Source organism: Bombina bombina, chromosome 3 (genome assembly GCF_027579735.1).
Source record: "Bombina bombina isolate aBomBom1 chromosome 3, aBomBom1.pri, whole genome shotgun sequence".
Lineage (NCBI taxonomy): Eukaryota > Metazoa > Chordata > Amphibia > Anura > Bombinatoridae > Bombina > Bombina bombina.
The window spans coordinates 622,911,895-622,933,455 of NC_069501.1; the positions used below are offsets into that span (position 1 = coordinate 622,911,895).

General features: G+C 37.8%; 1 protein-coding gene across 4 annotated transcripts in view; it reads right to left on the reverse strand.

The window, feature by feature from the left end:
• Positions 1-21,561, reverse strand: part of LOC128651839 (myotubularin-related protein 9-like) — a 158,902-nt gene that overhangs the window by 85,856 nt on the left and 51,485 nt on the right. For 2 of the 4 annotated variants that reach the window (XM_053704820.1, XM_053704819.1), the window contains exons 5-6: positions 9,838-10,011; positions 8,860-9,071 (exon numbers count right to left, since the gene is read on the reverse strand). In XM_053704820.1, coding sequence (XP_053560795.1) covers positions 8,860-9,071; positions 9,838-10,011 — 386 coding nt within the window. The remainder of the gene's footprint in view (positions 1-8,859; positions 9,072-9,837; positions 10,012-21,561) is intronic. The other 2 variants (XM_053704822.1, XM_053704821.1) reach the window with 1 other exon arrangement.

The window sequence follows — 21,561 nt, forward strand, 5'->3', positions numbered from 1 at the left end:
TTCCCATTCCTGAAACTGTCATTTAAGGAATTTGATCAATTTTGCTTTATATGTTGTTTTTTTTCTTTTACATATTGCAAGATGTTCCATGTTGCAACTGAGTCAGAAGATACTTCAGGAAAATCACTGCCCAGTGCTGGAGCTACCAAGCTAAGTGTATCTGCTATAAACTTTTGGTATCTGTTTCTCCAGCTGTTGTTTGTATTGCATGTCATGTCAAACTTATTAATGCAGATAAAATTTCCTTTAGTACTGTTACATTACCTGTTGCTGTTCCGTCAACATCTAATTTTCAGAGTGTTCCTGATAACATAAGAGATTTTATTTTTTAAATCCATTAAGAAGGCTATGTCTGTTATTTCTCCTTCTAGTATACATAAAAGTCTTTTAAAACTTCTCTTTTTTCAGATGAATTTTTAAATGAACATCATCATTCTGATACTGATAATGGTTCTTCTGGTTCAGAGGTTTCTGTCTCAGAGGTTGATGCTGATAAATCTTTGTATTTGTTCAAGATGGAATTTATTCGTTCTTTACTTAAAGAAGTATTATTTGCATTAGAAATAGAGGATTCTGGTCCTCTTGATACTAAATGTAAACGTTTAAATAAGGTTTTTAAATCTCCTGTAGTTATTCCAGAAGTGTTTTATCTCCCTGATGCTATTTCTGAAGTAATTTCCAGGGAATGGATTAATTTGGGTAATTTATTTACTCCTTCTAGACGTTTAAGCAATTATATCCTGTGCCATCTGACAGATTAGAGTTTTTTGGGACAAAAATCCCTAAGGTTATGGGGCTGTCTCTACTCCTGCTAATGTACTACTATTCCTACGGCAGATAGTACTTCATTTAAGGATCCTTTAGATAGGAAAATTGAATCCTTTCTAAGAAAAGCTTACTTATGTTCAGGTAATCTTCTTAGACCTGCTATATTTTTAGCGGATGTTGCTGCAGCTTCAACTTTTTGGTTAGAAGCTTTAGCGCAACAAGTAACAGATCATAATTTTATAGCATTATTATTATTCTATAACATGCTAATAATTTTATTGGTGATACCATCTTTTGATATCATTAGAGTTGATGTCAGGTATATGTCTCTAGCTATTTTAGCTAGAAAAGCTTTATGGATTAAACTTGGAATGCTGATATGTCTTCTAAGTCAACTTTGCTTTCCCTTTCTTTCCAGGGTAAATAATCATTTTCGTTCCTTTCCTCACAACAAGGAACAAAAGCCTGATCCTTCATCCTCAGGAGCGGTATCAGTTTGGAAACTATTTCCAGTTTGGAATATATCCAAGCCTTATAGAAACCTATAGCCAGCTCCTAAGTACCTATGAAGGTGCGGCCCTTATTCCAGCTCAGCTGGTATGGGGCAGATTACGTTTTCTTCAAAGAAATTTGGATCAATTCCGTTCTCAATCTCTGGTTTCAGAACATTGTTTCAGAAAGGTACAGAATTGGCTTCAAGTTAAGGCCTCCTGCTAAGAGATTTTTTTCTTTCCCGTGTCCCAGCTAACACAGCAAAGGCTCAGCATTTCTGAAATGTGTTTCAGATCTAGAGTTGGCTGGAGTATTTATGCCAGTTCCAGTTCTGGAACAGGGGCTGGGGTTTTATTTTATCTCTTCATTGTACCAAAGAAGGTCAATTCCTTCAGACCAGTTCCGGATCTATCATTATTGAATCGTTATGTTAGGATACCAACATTCAAGATGGTTACTGTAGGACTATCCTGCATTTTGTTTAGCAAGGGCATTATATGTCTACAATAGATTTACAGGATGTGTATCTGCATATTCCGATTCATCCAGATCACTTTTAGTGTCTGAGATTCTCTTTTTAGACAAGCATTACCAGTTTTTTGGCTCTACCGTTTGGCCTAGCCTCAGTTCCAAGAATTTTTTTCAAAGGTTCTCGGTGCCCTTCTTTCTGTAATCAGAGAACAGGGTTTTGGTATTTCCTTATTTGGACAATATCTTGGTACTTGCTCAGTCTTCTCATTTTCGAAGAATCTCATACGAATCGACTTGTGTTGTTTCTTCAAGTTCATGGTTGGAGGATCAATTTACCAATCAATTCATTGATTCCTCAGACAAGGGTAACCTTTTTAGGTTTCTAGATAGATTCAGTGTCTATGACTCTGTCCTTGTCAGACAAGAGAAGTTTAACATTGATATCAGCTTGTCAAAACCTTCAGTCACAATCATTCCCTTTGGTAGCCTTATGCATGGAAATGTTGGGTCTTAGGACTGCCGCATCAGATGCAATCTCCTTTGCTCGTTTTCACATGCGACCTCTTCAGCTCTGTATGCTGAACCAATGGTGCAGGGATTACTCAAAGATATCTCAATTAATATCTTTAAACCGATTTTACGACACTCTCTGACATGGTGGACAGATCACCATCGTTTAGTTCAGGGGGCTTCTTGTTCTTCCGACCTGGACTATAATCTCAACAGGTGCAAGTCTTACAGGTTGGGGAGCTGTGTGGGGGTATCTGACGGCACAAGGGGTTTGGGAATCTCAGGAGGTGAGATTTCCGATCAATATTTTGGAACTCTGTGCAATTTTCAGAGCTCTTCAGTCTTGGCCTCTTCTGAAGAGAGAGTTGTTCATTTGTTTTCAGATAGACAATGTCACAACTGTGGCATACATCAATCATCAAGGAGGGACTCACAGTCCTCTGGCTATGAAAGAAGTATCTCGAATTTTGGTTTGGGCGGAATCCAGCTCCTGTCTAATCTCTGCGGTTCATATCCCAGGTATGGACAATTGGAAAGCGGATTATCTCAGTCGCCAAACGTTGCATCCGGGCGAATGGTCTCTTCACCCAGAGGTATTTCTTCAGATTATTCAAATGTGGGAACTTCCAGAAATAGATCTGATGGCTTCTCATCTAAACAAGAAACTTCCCAGGTATCTGTCCAGATCCCGGGATCCTCAGGCGGAGGCAGTGGATGCATTATCACTTCCTTGGAAGTATCATCCTGCCTATATCTTTCCGCCTCTAGTTCTTCTTCCAAGAGTAATCTCCAAGATTCTGAAGGAATGCTCGTTTGTTCTGCTGGTAGCTCCGGCATGGCCTCACAGGTTTTGGTATGCGGATCTTGTCCGGATGGCCTCTTGCCAACCGTGGACTCTTCCGTTAAGACCAGACCTTCTGTCTCAAGGTCCTTTTTTCCATCAGGATCTGAAATCCTTAAATTTAAAGGTATGGAGATTGAACGCTTGATTCTTGGCCAAAGAGGTTTCTCTGACTCTGTGATTAATACTATGTTTCAGGCTCGTAAATCTGTATCCAGAGAGATATATTATAGAGTCTGGAAGACTTATATTTCTTGGTGTCTTTCTCATCATTTTTCTTGGCATTCTTTTAGAATACCGAGAATATTACAGTTTCTTCAGGATGGTTTAGATAAGGGTTTGTCCGCAAGTTCCTTGAAAGGACAAATCTCTGCTCTTTCTGTTCTTTTTCACAGAAAGATTGCTATTCTTCCTGATATTCATTGTTTTGTACAAGCTTTGGTTCATATAAAGCCTGTCATTAAGTCAATTTCTCCTCCTTGGAGTTTGAATTTGGTTCTGGGGGCTCTTCAAGCTCCTCCATTTGAACCTATGCATTCATTGGACATTAAATTACTTTCTTGGAAAGTTTTGTTCCTTTTGGCCATCTCTTCTGCCAGAAGAGTTTCTGAATTATCTGCTCTTTCTTGTGAGTCTCCTTTTCTGATTTTTCATCAGGATAAGGCGGTGTTGCGAACTTCTTTTGAATTTTTACCTAAGTTGTGAATTCCAACAACATTAGTAGAGACATTGTGGTTCCTTCATTATGTCTTTATCCTAATCGTTGCATTCTTTGGATATTGTTAGAGCTTTGAAATATTATGTTGAAGCTACTAAGTCTTTCCGAAAGACTTCTAGTTTATTTGTTATCTTTTCCGGTTCTAGAAAGGCCAGAAAACTTCTGCCATTTCTTTGGCATCTTGGTTGAAATCTTTAATTCATCTTGCCTATGTTGAGTCGGGTAAAACTCCGCCTCAGAGGATTACAGCTCATTCTACTAGGTCAGTTTCTACTTCCTGGGCGTTTAGGAATGAAGCTTCGGTTGATCAGATTTGCAAAGCGGCAACTTGGTCCTCTTTGCATACTTTTACCAAATTCTACCATTTTGATGTATTTTCTTCTTCTGAAGCAGTTTTTGGTAGAAAAGTACTTCAGGCAGCGGTTTCAGTTTGAATCTTCTGCTTATGTTTTTCATTAAACTTTATTTTGGGTGTGGATTATTTTCAGCAGGAATTGGCTGTCTTTATTTTATCCCTCCCTCTCTAGTGACTCTTGTGTGGAAAGATCCACATCTTGGGTAGTCATTATCCCATACGTCACTAGCTCATGGACTCTTGCTAATTACATGAAAGAAAACATAATTTATGTAAGAACTTACCTGATAAATTCATTTCTTTCATATTAGCAAGAGTCCATGAGGCCCGCCCTTTTTTGTGGTGGTTATGATTTTTTTGTATAAAGCACAATTATTCCAATTCCTTATTTTATATGCTTTCGCACTTTTTTCTTATCACCCCACTTCTTGGCTATTCGTTAAACTGAATTGTGGGTGTGGTGAGGGGTGTATTTATAGGCATTTTAAGGTTTGGGAAACTTTGCCCCTCCTGGTAGGAATGTATATCCCATACGTCACTAGCTCATGGACTCTTGCTAATATGAAAGAAATGAATTTATCAGGTAAGTTCTTACATAAATTATGTTTTTGGTTAATTTGAGAGATCTTGGGGAATATGTCCCTAATATCGATTTTATTAATACAACAATTCTAGGAGGCAGATACCTTATTTCAAAAAATTGGAAAGCCACTAGAGAACCTACAATTAACAACTTAACTTTCCTACTTCATGCGCAATATCAAATAGAACATATTGATAGCCTTAGTCAGGGAATTAATCATCAAGATAGATTCGAACATAAATGGTTAGATTTTATCAGGAGATATAGAAACAATATATAACCATAATCGAAACCCGCTGCTGTATACTGCCTCTCCTCTCTCCCCTTTTTTTTTTTTTTTTCTTTTTTCTCTCCCTTTACCTTCCTCCACACGAACAACCTGTCCTAACCCCTCCCCCCTCGGTCTTATTAAGGATGGTTCATAGAATATGGTAAAATACAGGTAGGACTAGTGAAACGTTAAAGTAATCTTTGGTAGTAACTTTAGTTTAAATATATAAGAATTTATATTTTTTTCAGTATCTTCTGAATTCAATAATTAGAAAATGTTGAGGTTCATCTCTTTTTTATTAGGTCTGTGTTATACATGAATAAAACCAATATCATGTACAGTAGTAGAAATAATGTACTGCTAAGTTAACTATATAATAAGAGATATGGATGATAATATCTTGTAATTTATTATGTTCAGGTGGAAACAACATGCTTACTTTGTATATGTCTTGTAATTTATTATGTTAATGTCTTGTAATTTATTATGTTCATGTGGAAACAACATGCTTACTTTGTATATGTCTTGTGAACTTCAAACAATAAAAACATGAAATACAATAGAAGTAAATTGGAAAGTTGTTTAAAATTGTATATTCTATCCATCATGAAAGAATATTTTGGGGTTTCCTGTCCCTTTAAAAGCTGGGCCAGTTTTCTCTCTGCACCTGTCTAACCCCTCCTGATTGCAATCTATTTTTAAAAACCACCCCTTCACAGGTGTTATAAAATGGGCTGGCATATAAGATGACATTTCTTACTAAAAAAGAAATTCAAGAGAAGGAAGAAATACACTGAAAATAGCATGACAGTAAAGAGGTGATTATAATTTCTGCTGTATCTGAATCATGACAGTTTAAAGTATATATCAAACATCAATTGGAATTTTAAAATCATTGTCTAAAACATTACACTGTGTGTCCTAATGTCAGCATTAATGTTTATCTTTAATACTAATTTCACATATACATACTTTCAAAGTATAATACACAATGGCACTTACAAGTTCTGATGAGTGATCAATGACACAAGTATCAAGCAATTTGATTCCTTAGTGATAGTTTATAATGTGTTTTTGAATCAGATTGGCAGATGCCATAAATCATGTGATTATGCATATTCCAATCAAAAGTGGTTGAAAAATTCACTAGTGTGTGGGTTATTTAGGAGTTTGCGTCATAATTGGTGCAAAAAGTGTTGAGTCAAATAAGTGGAGAGTGTGAGTTGTATTACATGGCTTAAACATGGTGCACATAGATTTTTCCAACAAATAAAAAGGAAGTTAGCTATATTATTATGTTGTGTATTTATTAAATTTTTATCTCTATATCTATTAGTGCGACAAGTTTGGGGCAAAACTTTGCACCAAATATGTAGAAGTAATATTGTCCCCTTGCTTTGTAATAAGAGACAAAGTTGTAATCCATGAGTAGTAATTTATTTTTCATTATTATCCCTATATCTACTAGTGCACCAAATGTGGAGCAATAATATTGTTTTATTTAGAAAGGGTATATCATTTTAATAAAGTTTCTAATTTACTTTTATTATGTAATATACTTTATTCTCTTGCAGCATCGGAAATAAGCTTTCTGTGTTTTCAGACTCCCATTGAGTTCTATGGCATCCGCGACCTCAAGGGTGGCGGATTGAAAACTAGGTACGCTGAGTCGGAAAAGACGCAAGCATAAATGTAGAATTTTTTATAACTTAGTGAGAGATTCAAATAGTGTCGAAAAGGAGGGTGAATGAACAAAATTCCGCTCGAATACTACGGGTTTTCAACTTGCATCGATCTGCGTCGGATTCAGATTGCAGGATCGTATTTTACATCACAAATTTCAACATTTGCCGATCTTGACGCTTTGAAAACTACGGCGGATCAATCTCACGACAATTACGATGCGGAAATCCGCATATTTTTAGTTGACGATAAATATACCCCTATGCATTTTACGGACATTAAAGGGACAGTCTACACCAGAATTTTTATTGTTTTAAAAGATAGATAATCCCTTTATTACCCATTCCCTAGTTTTGCATAACCAACACAGTTATATTTATATACTTTTTACCTCTGTGATTATATTGTATCTAAGCCTCTGCAAACTGCCCCTTTATTTCAGTTCTTTTGACAGACTTGCAGTTTTGCCAATCAGTGCTGGCTCCCAGGTAACTTCACGTGCATGAGCACAGTGTTATCTATATGAAACACATGAACTAACACCCTCTAGTGGTGAAAAACTGTTAAAATGCATTCTGAAAAGAGGTGGCCTTCAAGGTCTAAGAAAATAGCATATGAACCTCCTAGGTTAAGCTTTCAACTAAGAATGCCAAGAGAACTAAGCAAAATTGGTGATAAAATTAAATTGGAAAATTGTTTAAAATTACATGCCCTATCTGAATCATGAAAATGTATTTTGGGCTAGACTGTCCCTTTTAATTACTTTCTTGCAAAGTGTTATTTCTTTTGGCTATCTCTTCTGCTTGAATAGTTTCTGTATAGTCTGCTCACTCTTTTGAGTCTCTTTATCTCATTTTCCATCAAGATAAAGCTGTTTTGCAGACTTCATTTAAATTTTTGCCTAAAGTTGTGAATTTTAACAAAGTCAATAAGGAAATTGTTCTTTTTTTGTGTCCTAATTTTAAGAATACTCTTGAAGGGTCTTTACATTCTTTGGATGTTGTAAAAGCTTTGAAATATTATGTTGAGGCTACTTAAGATTTCAGAAAGACTTCTAGTCTATTTGTTATTTTTTCTGACTTCAGGAAAGGTCAGAAAGCCTCTGTTATTTCTCTGTTCTTTTTTTTTATTAAGATTTTTAATTCACAAAGCTTAGAGAATTACAGCTCATTCTACTAGATCAGTTGCCACTTCTTGGGTTCTCAAGAATGAAGCTGCAGTTGATCAAATTTGCAAAGCAGCAACTTGGTCTTCTTTGCATACTTTTTCTAATTTTACCTTTTTTATGAGTTTGCTTCTTCGGAAGCAGCCTTTGGTGGAAATGTTTTTCAGGCAGTTGTTTCAGCTTGATTCTAATGCCTTTGATTTGTTTTTTTTAAATTCTTAAGAAAACTTAATTATTTTTGGGATTTAATATCTCAGCGGAAATAGCTGTTTTTATTTTTTCCCTTCCTCTCTAGCGACACGTGGACTTCCACATCTTGGGTATTATATCTCATACGTCACTAGCTCATGGACTCTTGCCACTATGAAAGAAATTAATTTATCAGGTAAGTTCTTACATAAATTATGTTTTTTTGTTTCTGTGTGAAAAAAATGAAGTAAAAGCTCTTTAAGTTAAAACTAATACAACAGTAGTATCAGTTGTGTACTTCGTAGTTATGTCTATTGGCCAATTGGTACTTCCTGCTAGTGCTCACTGGCTGAAATGTGCTTCCTTTAAATGCTTATTGGATGATAGGTTGTTCTTGCAAATGCTGACTGAGCTTTAGTACCTATAAGTCAAGTAACATTAGCAGGAAGTGCATAGCTAATTCTAGTATGTAGATTTACATTTTAACATTTACTTTATATTTCCTCCGGAAATACAAGTGTCAACATGTGTAAATATGTATTTGTAAACGCTGCTCTTTTATATAGTAGATAGGTCATTTTTGTGTAAAGTGTCCTTTCAAATATGATGGAGACTTTCCAGCCTCTTTGAGAGAAAGGGGAGCAATCATATTTTTTAAAATGTATTTTACAGCAAAAACAGACAAAATGATTAAAGTATATTTATTCTATGTTCTTTTATTGTCTTAAATTAAAAAATTACTGAGAGATTTAATGTTCCTTTAATGCTAGATTGGATCGATTCATCTACTACATCTGACAGACGTGCTCTCACCTCTCTAATGGCCGGTGTAGCACTCTCCAGTACCCAGCTTGACGCTCAGCTCCCTCTTCCTCACTAGTAACCTGCTTGGCATTATTAGAAGGCCCGGTGTGTATTATAAATCCAGGTAATTGTCCCAGCAGCGCTGCATCCAGCAGAGCCTCATCTTTTTCACATCGGTGACGAGCAGAACCAGCCTGAGACTTAGAACAGTGAAGCAAAGCCTGGCAGACAGAGTAGGTATAGTGTTAATGATGTGGCTCTTTTAAAGAGGCTGAATGCTATGCTTTACGAGTTATTAAGACCGCAGTACTCAAGTACCCCCAACAGGCCAGTTTTCATTGTAGTTGAAACATTGCACGGGTGAAATAATCAGCTGATGGGTTAGAGCAGGTTAGTAATCATGTTTACTGGTCAGCTGATTACTTCACCTGTGCACTGGTTGAGCTATCATGAAAACCTGGCCTGTTGGGGGTACATTAGGGTTTTGGCTTGAGAAACACTGATTTGAAAGATATACAATTAAAGGAACATGAAACCCAATTTTTTTTCTTTCATGATTTAGAAAGAGCATACAATTATAAACAACTTTCTAATTTACTTCTATTATCTATTTTGCTTCATTCTCTTAATGTTCTTTGCTGAAAAGCATATCTAGATATGCTTAGTAGCTGCTGATTGGTAGCTGCACATAGATGCCTCCTGTGATTGGTTCACCGTGTGCATCGCTATTTCTTCATTAAAGTATATCTAAAATTGAAATGTTGTTTAAAATTATATTCTCTACCTTAATCATGAAAGAAAATGTTTGCGTATAGTGTCCCTTTAACTGCTAGTAACTTTCCAGGCAGCTAGCCCATTGTCTTTAAGAAAGAGAAAAAAATGCAACCAAATTAGTTTATTTGAAGAAGCTAATGAGTACTATTAGAAAGGGCTGAAAATAAGGGAGTGAAGGGAAGATTTAGCAGCAGACTACCATGAGTTACATACCGTCCCGTTACTTTTGTGGTAGTAGCTCAGTATTGGAAATCTACCGCCGCGCCTGAAGGAGGCTGACATCAGCAAGGTGTCATCAGTGCAGGATCTGGGCACTATGACTGTCGGTGGGTAGCTGGGGCAAACCTTGAAATCTAAATTTATATGGCTTATCCTCCAGGAATCTGTCTGAGATTAAAAACATGAATTATAGAATAAGTAACCAGTGTTGTCCTGCCTGGTCATTGTTTTATGTATCTATAGTACTGTATGCATAGGGTTGTAATATTACCGCTTTAAGGAGGGACACATATGAAAAATACATATGTCAGGGTTTTTATAATGGAACAATATTTAAACAGTTATTTAAACAGCCCCAGGCATATATATTTTTCATAATTGTCCTCCTTTAAAGCGGAAATATGGAAATCCTATGTATACAGTCATCATACTGCCAGGGCCGGATTTACATCTCAGGTGCCTGTAGGCACAAAAACCTGAAGCACCCCCCTCCCCCCCCCCAAAAAAAAAGTGGAAAAAAATGAGGACTTTTTTTTATTATTATTTAGGACAACTAAAAATAAATATATAAATGTAAAATTACATGTTTCCCTTTTATGGAGATACACAAATACACAAATACACACACCAATTGCAAAATTTGTTGTAATGGAAGCTACACCAAAAATCAATATTCACTTGACTCACATGGCCATACAATTTCTATTATGTATAACATAAACAAATCATGTTAAACTTTTAATGCAAAATATTGTGAAGAAAACCCTATTTAAAGGGACATAAAATGTGACAGTTTGCTAGTGAATTTTATTATTGCACTAGTGCTTGCACAAAAGTGTGTTAGCCTCTGGCAAAATAATTAAACACAGTCAATGTCAGTTCTGAGACAGCAATACACATCTGTGCAGACCCAGATGGGCTCATATGACATGTTTACTTACAAGTCATTAGTGTATTACTTTTCTGGAGATGACTTTGACTATGTGCTTAACATTTTGTTGGAGTTAAACACATTTTTGTGTTAACAATAGCAATATTAAAACTAGCAGCATGCAAGCTCATCAACAACCTTTGCAGCCAGTGGAAGAAAATATAAAATGTAGGTCTTTTTTCCCCTACATGAAAAAAATCTAGTGAACTCTGATATTTTTGGTACAAATACACACAGATGTAACATTTATTTTGTTCTGAAATATAAATATAATATGATGTTGCTCTTAAAGGCAAAAATGGAATGTTGTAGATTATATGTAATCCAGGGGTCAACAAATGTGTTTAAAATTAGAAATTAGAAATTCAATTTACCACAAAACACAAACATACCACACTTACTTGATAAAAGAACAGATTAACAATTTTTAATGTGATGTGTATGTATATATATATATATATATATATATATATATATATACATACAAACTATGCCATGTGAGTGGTTTACACACATACACATTTTACAGCCTTACAGTCTACAAACTTTGTTGTCAAAGTGCCCTAAAGGCTGTAAATCACAATTGGCAACTTGTAATAAAGAGCAGAGCAGCTAGTCCCACATAACCTCCTCACCTCCAAGACCTTTATAGAACAAAAACATTCATCCTGAAGCAGAATTTAACCCCCTGGCTATCAAAATGCACTACAGCACATAACAAATGAATACACTGCAACCCTCTCTGGTAGCCAAGAGGTTAAAGTGCTCTGCTTGTTATGTTGTCATTCTAAGCAGCATTAGAAGCCTTGTACAGTCCTAACCTGTTGTTCTGAAGCTTTCATTCCTTCAACAAAAAGTGTCTGCTACACATCAGCATGGAGCTTGGCTGTGTGAGGCAACAGAAGTACATAAAATAAAAGTGAAACTAAACATGCCTGGAGAAAATGGGAGGGGTTTAGTTTCAATATTTGCCCCTCTCTCCTTCATGGCTCCCTCAACTGCTGTAACATATTCCCAATGAAACACTGGACTCTGTAAGCACCTGGCAGCACAATTCTTAATAAAATTAATGCCCTCACAAAAAAAAAAATATTATTTTTTTATTACTGACAGGCAGGCGCCCCTCACTGCAAGGCACCTGTAGGCACATGCCTACTGTGCCTAATGGGAAATCCGGCCCTGTCCATACTGGTGAGTTTTTGATCATGAAGCCCTAAGTGTAGTTTGTCTCACTCTCACAATAAGAAATGTTAGTGTAAATGCTATTACAATGCTTGAGATTTATACTGCTTTATAAACACTGATGTCTAAGAGTTGAGCAGTCATCGCGGATCAGCCTCATTACCGCTGATGACACGCTACAGTGCTTCTACACCCACGGGTCGATTGTATCTTGTGCACACAACTCCCGGCATTTAAACACTGCTGATAGCCGTGGAATAGCCTTAACATACAAGGCTCTACATCGCGGCAGCCCCTGGCAAGGACACTGCGCTGCAAGAGCAACAGGATCACCTCCCCTACTTATCATAACCCTGGAATCTGGATAGATCAGCCTATAGAGTGGAGAGTGTACCCCACAGCAAAATAGAGGTGAGCGGCAAAAAGTTCAAACAAAATAATCTTAACTATTTGGGCCCAGTAATAGCCTATGCAGCTGTACTCACATTCACAGGTACAATAAACCTGAAACCTAAGTACCTTATACCGCTATCCACAACTGATTTGCCCATAAATCTTTCATGATTTAGATAGAGCAGGCAATTTTACGCATCTTTCTAATTTACTCCTTTTATCAAATTTTCTTCTTTCTCTTGGTATCTTTATTTGAAAAAGCAGGAATGAAAGCTTAGGAGCTGGCCCATTTTTGATTCAGAACCCTGGATAGCACTTGCTGATTGGTGGCTACATTTATATATGTGTGTCTGTGTTTAAGTAATGCTTTAATGTTTACTTCAGGTTTAAATTTGTGCTAAATGTTTTAGTGCTGTTATATGTAGCACTTGCACTACCTTGGTAATATGAACAATGTTCTCTAGTAATTCTGTTTTACCATAGATTATTAATATCAGATGTAAAATGTACCAACATGGGTTTCACATGTAACCACAAAAAAAATCAAATAATAAAATATAGGGCCAGATTACAAGTGTAGGGATATTTAAACTCCCACTCACATGCAAACTCCGCTAGGAGTTCAGCATTTTGCGTGCGTCGGGAAGCGCTCGTATTACAAGTTGAATGTAAAAAGTTTTCACTCCTGTGCTAATCCAATGTGTGCAAAAGGCTGAACTTAGAATATCGCGGATGCGTTAACATTTCTTTCATGTAATTGGCAAGAGTCCATGAGCTAGTGACATATGGGATATACAATCCTACCAGGAGGGGCAAAGTTTCCCAAACCTCAAAATGCCTATAAATACACCCCTCACCACACCCACAATTCAGTTTTACAAACTTTGCCTCCTATGGAGGTGGTGAAGTAAGTTTGTGCTAAGATTTCTACGTTGATATGCGCTTCTCAGCATTGTTGAAGCCCGATTCCTCTCAGAGTACAGCGAATGTCAGAGGGACGTGAAGGGAGTATCACTTATTGAATACGATGATTTCCCTAACGGGGGTCTATTTCATGGGTTCTCTGTTATCGGTCGTAGAGATTCATCTCCTACCTCCCTTTTCAGATCGACGATATACTCTCAATTTACCATTACCTCTACTAATAACTGTTTTAGTACTGGTTTGGCTATCTGCTATATGTGGATGGGTGTCTTTTGGTAAGTATGTTTTTTATTACTTAAGACACCTCAGCTATGGTTTGGCACTTTATGCATTTATATAAAGTTCTAAATATATGTATTGTACTTATATTTGCCATGAGTCAGGTTCATGTATTTCCTTCTGCAGACTGTCAGTTTCATATTTGGGGAATATAAACATCTTTTAAAAAATGAAATTTATTTCTTACCTGGGGTTTAGTCTTTTTTTCAATTGACTACTTCTTACAAATTGCGGGCAGTATTAGGCCTGCGGGTGCGACAAATGCTAAACTTTATTGCGTCATTTTTGGCACGAAGATTTTGTTGGCGCGAAAGAGTATGTCTATGACGCAAGTTCGTCATTTCCGGCGTCATACTTGACGCCGAGACCTTTCACACGGTTGCGTCATTAGTGACGCGAGTGTGTCATTTCTGGTTATTTTTTGGCGCCAAAAAAGTTTAGTTACGTTGTGCGTCATACTTGGCGCCAAACCTTTTTCATTATTTCAATACCCCATTGATGTTTGCCTCTTGTTTTTTTCAATATCAGAGGGCTATGTTATTTGCATTTTTTCCCATTCCTGAAACTGTCATATAAGGAAATAGATCATTTTGCTTTATATGTTGTTTTTTCTCTTACATTTTGCAAGATGTCTCACTTTGATCCTGCCTCAGAAGCTTCTGCTGGAACATCACTGCCTGACATTGGTTCTACCAAAGCTAAGTCATTAGTTATAAAATTGTAGAAATTATTTCGCCGAATGTCATTTGTAATAGTTGTTTTGATAAACTTTTACTTGCAGATAATGTGTCCATCAGTAATAGTACATTGCCAGTTGCAGTTCCTTCTACTTCTAATGTGCATAATATACCTGTAAATTTTAAAGAATATATTTCTGATTCTATTCTGAAGGCTTTGTCTGCACCTCCACCTTCAAATAAATGTAATAGGTCTTTTTAAAACTTCTCATTTAGTTGATGAAATTTCATGACCAACAATATGATAATTTATCCTCTTCTGATAAGGATCTATCTAATTCAGAAGATCCTCCTCAGACATTGACACTGACAAATCTACTTATTTATTTAAAATTGAGTGCATGCGTTCTTTATTAAATGAAGTGTTAATTACTTTTGGATATTGAGGTAACCAGTCCTCTTGACGTTCAGTCTAATAAACGTTTTAATGCTGTTTTTAAACCTCATGTGGTTTCTCCAGGGGTTTTCCTATTCCTGAGGCTATTTCTGAAATGATTTTTAAGGAATGGAATAAGACAGGTACTTCTTTTTATTCCTTCTTCAAGGTTTAAAAATTGTATCCTTTGCCAGCAAAATCTATAGAGTTTTGGGAAAAGATCCCCAAAGTTGATGGGGCTATTTCTACTCTAAACGTACCACTATTCCTATGGAAGATAGTACTTCCTTTAAGGATCCTTTAGATAGGAAGCTTGAATCTTATCTAAGGAAGGCCTATTTATATTCAGGTCATCTTCTCAGACCTGCAATTTCTTTGGCTGATGTTGCGGTGGCATTAACTTTATGGTTGGAGAATTTAGCGCAACAAGAATTGGATTCTGACATATCTAGCATTATTCGCTTATTGCAACATGCTAATCATTTTATTTGTGATGTTAGATCCATGTCTTTAGCTATATTAGCTAGAAGAGCTTTGTGCCTTAACTCTTGGAATGCTGATATGACATCTAAATCTAGATTACTATCTCTTCTTTCCAAGGTAATAATTTATTTGGTTCTCAGTTGGATTCTATTATTTCAACTGTTACTGGGGGAAAGGGAGTTTTTTTCTGCCTCAGGATAAAAAACCTAAGGGTAAATCTAAAGCTTCTAACTGTTTTCGTTCCTTTTGTCAGAATAAGGAACAAAAACTTAACCCTCCCCCCAAGGAATCTGCCTCCAATTGGAAGCCTTCCTCAAATTGGAATAAATCCAAGCCTTTTAGGAAACCAAAGTCAGCCCCTAAGTCCGCATGAAGGTGCGGTCCTCATTCCAACTCAGCTGGTAGGGGGCAGATTAAGGTTTTTTTCAAGGATATTTGGATAAATTCTGTTCAAAATCAATGGATTCAGAGCATTGTCTCTCTAGGGTATCGAATAGGATTCAGAGTAAGACCTCCTGTGAGAAGATTTTTTTCTCTCACGTATCCCAGTAAATCCAGTAAAAGCTAAGGCTTTCCTGAAGTGTGTTTCAGACCTGGAGTCTTCAGGGGTAATCATGCCAGTTCCTCTTCTGGAACAAGGTTTGGGGTTTTATTCAAATCTATTCATTGTCCCAAAGAAGGAAAATTTATTCAGACCAGTTTTGGATCTGAAAATTTTGAATAGTTATGTAAGAGTACCAACTTTCAAGATGGTGACTATAAGGACTATTCTGCCTTTTGTTCAGCGAGGACATTATATGTCCACAATAGACTTGCAGGATGCATACCTTCATATTCCGATTCATCCAGAACATTATCAGTTTCTGAGATTCTCTTTTCTAGACAAGCATTACCAATTTGTTGCTCTTCCATTTGGCCTAGCAACCACTCCAAGAATCTTTTCAAAGGTTCTGGGTGTCCTACTCTCTGTAGTCAGAGAACAGGGTATTGCGGTGTTTCCTTATTTGGATGTTATCTTGGTACTAGCTCAGTCTTTACGTACTGCAGAATCTCACACGGATCAACTAGTGTTGTTTCTTCGGAAACATGGTTGGAGGATCAATTTACCAAATAGTTTCTTGATTCCTCACACAAGGGTCACCTTTTTAGGCTTCCAGATAGATTCAGTGTCCATGACTCTGTCTCTAACAGACAAGAGACGTTTAAAATTGGTTGCAGCCTGCCGGCACCTTCTGTCTCAGTCATTCCCTTCAGTGGCTATGTGCAGGGATTATACAAAGATATCACAATTAATATCCTTAAATCCCAATGTACGACATTCTCTGACATGGTGGATAGATCACCATCATTTAGTTCAAGGGGCTTCTTTTGTTCGGCCAACCTGGACTGTGATCACAACAGATGCGAGTCTTTCAGGTTGGGGAGCTGTTTGAGGATCTCTGACAGCACAAGGGGTTTGGAAATTTCAAGAGGCGAGATTTCCAATAAATATTTTAGAACTCTGTGCAATTTTCAGAGCTCTTCAGTTTTGGCCTCTGTTAAAGAGAGAACCGTTCATTTGTTTTCAGACAGACATTTCACAACAGTGGCATATGTCAATCATCGGGGTGGGACTCACAGTCTCCAAGCTATGAAGAAGTATCTCGAATACTTGTTTGGGTGGAATCCAGCTCCTGTCTAATCTCTGTGGTGCATATCCCAGGTGTAGACAATTGGGAAGCGGATTATCTCAGCCACCAGACTTTACATCCAGGGGAGTGGTCTCTCCGTCCAGATGTTTTTTCTCAGATTGTTCAGATATGGGGTCTTCCAGAGATAGATCTCATGGCCTCTCATCTAAACAAGAAACTTCCCACATACCTATCCAGGTCCAGGGATGTTCAGGCGGAAGCAGTGGATGCGCTGATACTTTCTTGGTGTTTTCATCCTGCTTATATCTTTCCGCCTCTAGTTCTCCTTCCAAGAGTGATTTCCAAAATCATCATGGAACAATCATTTGTGTTGCTGGTAGCGCCAGCATGGCCACACAGGTTTTGGTATGCGGAACTGGTTCGGATGTCCAGTTGCCCGCCTTGGCCACTTCCGTTACGGCCAGACCTACTATCTCAAGGTCCGTTTTTCCATCAGGATCTCAAATCATTAAATTTGAAGGTATGGAAATTGAACGCTTAGTACTAAGTCATAGAGGTTTCTCTGACTCAGTGATTGATACTTTGGGGGGTAGTTATCAAGCCGTCAACCTCAAATATGCTGGAATTCCGCAGTGTATTTGTGGCGAGGCTGATTCGCCTTAGTTATCAAAGGCTAAAGACCGTCAAAAGTAGAATTTTGTGACGTAAACTTCGATCCGCCGGACTCAGTCCGACACAGATCGATTCTTACGTCACTCCAGATGTTCCGCACACAATCTGACTACTTTTGCTAGTTATCAAAAAACTAGCAGGTACGCTCGGCACTTTTCCGGCCCAGCGGACCTGGTTTTCAAACCGCCACCCTGGAGGCGGCGGATCCCATAGGAATCAATGGGAGTCTGACCATAGCGAAAGTACAAGTTCGCTGCTGCCAGATATCCCATTGATTCCTATGGGAGCTGTCTACACCTAACACCCTAACATGTACCCCGAGTCTACACACCACTAATCTGTCCCCCCCTACACCGCCGCAACTAAATAAAGTTATTACCCCCTAAACCGCCGCTCCCGGAGCCCACCGCAAGCTACTCTATACATATTAACCCCTAAACCGCCGCTCCCGGAGCCCACCACAACTATAATATATGTTTTAACCCCTAAACCGCCGCTCCCGGAGACCAACGCCACCTACATTATACCTAGTAACCCCTATCCTGCCCCCCTATACCGTCTGTTATGAACTAAATTAATCCTATTTAAAACTAAATACTTACCTATAAAATAAACCCTAATATAGCTACAATATAAATAATAGTTACATTGTAGCTATGTTAGGATTTATTTTTATTTTACAGGCAAATATCAGTTTATTTTAACTAGGTACAATAGCTATTAAATAGTTATTAACTATTTAATAGCTTACCTAGGTAAAATAAAGAGAAATTTACCTGTAAAATAAAAACTAACCTAAGTTACAATTACACCTAACACTACACTATACTTAAATAAATTATTCCTATTTAAAACTAAATACTTACCTGTAAAATAAACCCTAAGATAGCTACAATGTAATTAATAATTACATTGTAGCTATCTTAGGGTTTATATTTATTTTACAGGTAACTTTGTATTTATTTTAGCTAGTTAGAATAGTTATTAAATAGTTATTAACTATTTAATAACTACCTAGCTAAAAGAAATACAAAATTACCTGTAAAATAAATCCTAACCTAAGTTACAATTAAACCTAACACTACACTATCATTAAATCAATTAAATAAATTAACTACAAATAACTACAATTAAATACAATTACATAAACTAACTAAAGTACAAAAAATAAAAAAAGCTAAGTTAAAAAAAAAAAAAAGGGTTACAAACATTTAAAAAATATTACAACAATTTTAAGCTAATTACACCTAATCTAAGCCCCCTAATAAAATAACAAACCCCCCCCCCAAAATAAAAAAATGCCCTACCCTATTCTAAATTAAAAAAGTTCAAAGCTCTTTTACCTTACCAGCCCTTAAAAGGGCCTTTTGTGGGGCATGCCCCAAAGAATTCAGCTCTTTTGCCTGTAAAAGAAAAATACAAACCCCCCCCAACATTAAAACCCACCACCTACATACCCCTAATCTAATCCAAACCCCCCTTAAAATAACCTAACACTAATCCCCTGAAGATCATCCTACCTTGAGTCGTCTTCACTCAGCCGAGCAGCGATGGAACCGAAGAGGACATCCGGAGCGGCAGAAGTTATCCTCCAAGGGGCGCTGAAGAAGTCTTCTATCCGGGCGATGTCATCTTCCAAGAGGCGCTGAAGAAGTCTTCTATCCATGCAATGTCATCTTCCAAGAGGCGCTGAAGAAATCTTCTATCCGGGCGATGTCATCTTCCATCTTCATCCCGCCGACGCGGAACATCCTTCTTTACCGACGGACTACCGACGAATGAAGGCTCCTTTAAGGGACGTCATCCAAGATGGCATCCCTTCAATTCCGATTGGCTTATAGGATTCTATCAGCCAATCGGAATTAAGGTAGGAAAAATCTGATCAGCCAATCAGATTCAAGTTCAATCCGATTGGTTGATCCAATCAGCCAATCAGATTGAGCTCGCAATCTATTGGCTGATCGGAACAGCCAATAGAAAGCGAGCTCAATCTGATTGGCTGATTGGATCAGCCAATCGGATTGAACTTGAATCTGATTGGTTGCGGTGGGCTCCGGGAGTGGCGGTTTAGGGGTTAATATGTATAGAGTAGCTTGTGGTGGGCTCCGGGAGAGGCAGTTTAGGGGGTAATAACTTTATTTAGTTGCGCCGGTGTAGGGGGGGACAGATTAGTGGTGTTTAGACTCGGGGTACATGTTAGGGTGTTAGGTGTAGACAGCTCCCATAGGAATCAATGGGATATCTGGCAGCAGCGAACTTGTACTTTCGCTATGGTCAGACTCCCATTGATTCCTATGGGATCCGCCCCCTCCAGGGTGGCGGTTTGAAAACCAGGTACGCTGGGCCGGAAAAGTGCCGAGCGTACCTGCTAGTTTTTTGATAACTAGCAAAAGTAGTCAGATTGTGCCTGTAAAATAAAAATAAATCCTAAGATAGCTACAATATAATTATTATTTATATTGTAGCTATATTAGGGTTTATTTTAAAGGTAAGTATTTAGTTTTAAATAGGATTCATTTAGTTCATAATAGAAATATTATTTAGATTTATTTAATTAATATTTAAGTTAGGGGGGGTGTTAGGTTTAGTGTTAGACTTAGGTTTAGGGGTTAATAAATTTATTACAGTGGTGGCGGTGTAGTGGGGGGCAGGATAGGGGTTAATAAATGTATTATAGGTGGCGACGGTGTAGGGGGGCAGGATAGGGGTTAATAAATTTAATATAGGTTGCGGCGGGTCAGGGAGCGGCGGTTTAGGGGTTAAACTATTTATTTAGTTGTGGCGAGGTGCGGGATCAGCAGGATAGGGGTTAATAACTTTATTATAGAGGGCGACGGTATAGGGAGGCAGGATAGGGGTTACTAGGTATAATGTAGGTGGCAGCGGTGTCCAGGAGCGGCGGTTTAGGGGTTAATACATTTATAAGAGTTGCGGCCGGGTCTAGGAGCGGCGGTTTAGGGGTTAATACATTTATAAGAGTTGCGGTGGGGTCTAGGAGTGGCAGTTTAGGGGTTAGTAACTTTATTTAGTTGCGGGGGGCTCCGGGGGCGCCAGTATAGGGGGTAGAACAGTATAGTATAGTGTGAGTGCTTAGTGACAGGCTAGCAATAAAGCTGTGAAAAAGCCGAAGAGGAGCGAGATCGGATGAGTGATAACTCTCACAGTCCGCTGCTCATCGCCCCGTACTTGGTGCGCGGCTTTTTGACAGATTTATTGATAACTTAGGCGAATTTTTGCAGGTCCGCGGCGGCGATGTGAGGCGAGCTTAGGCGGGCGTATTGGGCCGGAGAAGGCAGATAAAATAGACACGATGATAACTACCCCCCTTTGTTTCAAGCTCGTAAATCAGTCTCTAGGAAGATTTATTATAGAGTTTGGAAGACTTACATTTCATGGTGTTCTTCTCATAAATTCTCCTGGCATTCTTTTAGAATTCCTAGAATTTTTTCAGTTTCTTCAGGATGGTTTGGATAAGGTTTTGTCTGCAAGTTCCTTGAAAGGACAAATCTCCGCTCTTTCTGTTTTATTTCACAGAAAGATTGCTATACTTCCTGATATACACTGTTAAGCCTGTCATTAAATCAATTTCTCCTCCTTGGAGTCTTAATTTGGTTCTGAAGGCTTTACAGGCCTATGCATTCTTTGGACATTTAACCACTTTCTTGGAAAGTGTTGTTCTTTTTGGCTATCTCTTCTGCTAGAAGAGTTTCTGAGCTATATGCTCTTTCTTGTGAATCTTTCTGATTTTTCATCAGGATAAGGCGGTTTTGTGGACTTCATTTGAATTTTTACCTAAGGTTGTGAATTCTAACAACATTAGTAGAGAGATTGTTGTCCCTTCCTTGTGTCCTAATACTAAGAATCCTTTGGAAAGATCCTTACATTCTTTGGATGTGGTGAGAGCTTTGAAATATTATGTTGAAGCTACTAAAGATTTCAAGAAGACTTCTAGTCTATTTATTTTATTTTCTGGTCCTAGGAAAGGTCAGAAGGCCTCTGCTATTTCCTTGGCCTCTTGGTTAAAGCTTTTTTGATTCATCAAGCTTATTTGGAGTCGGGTCGAGCCCCGCCTCAGAGAATTTTAGCTCATTCTACTAGATCAGTCTTCAC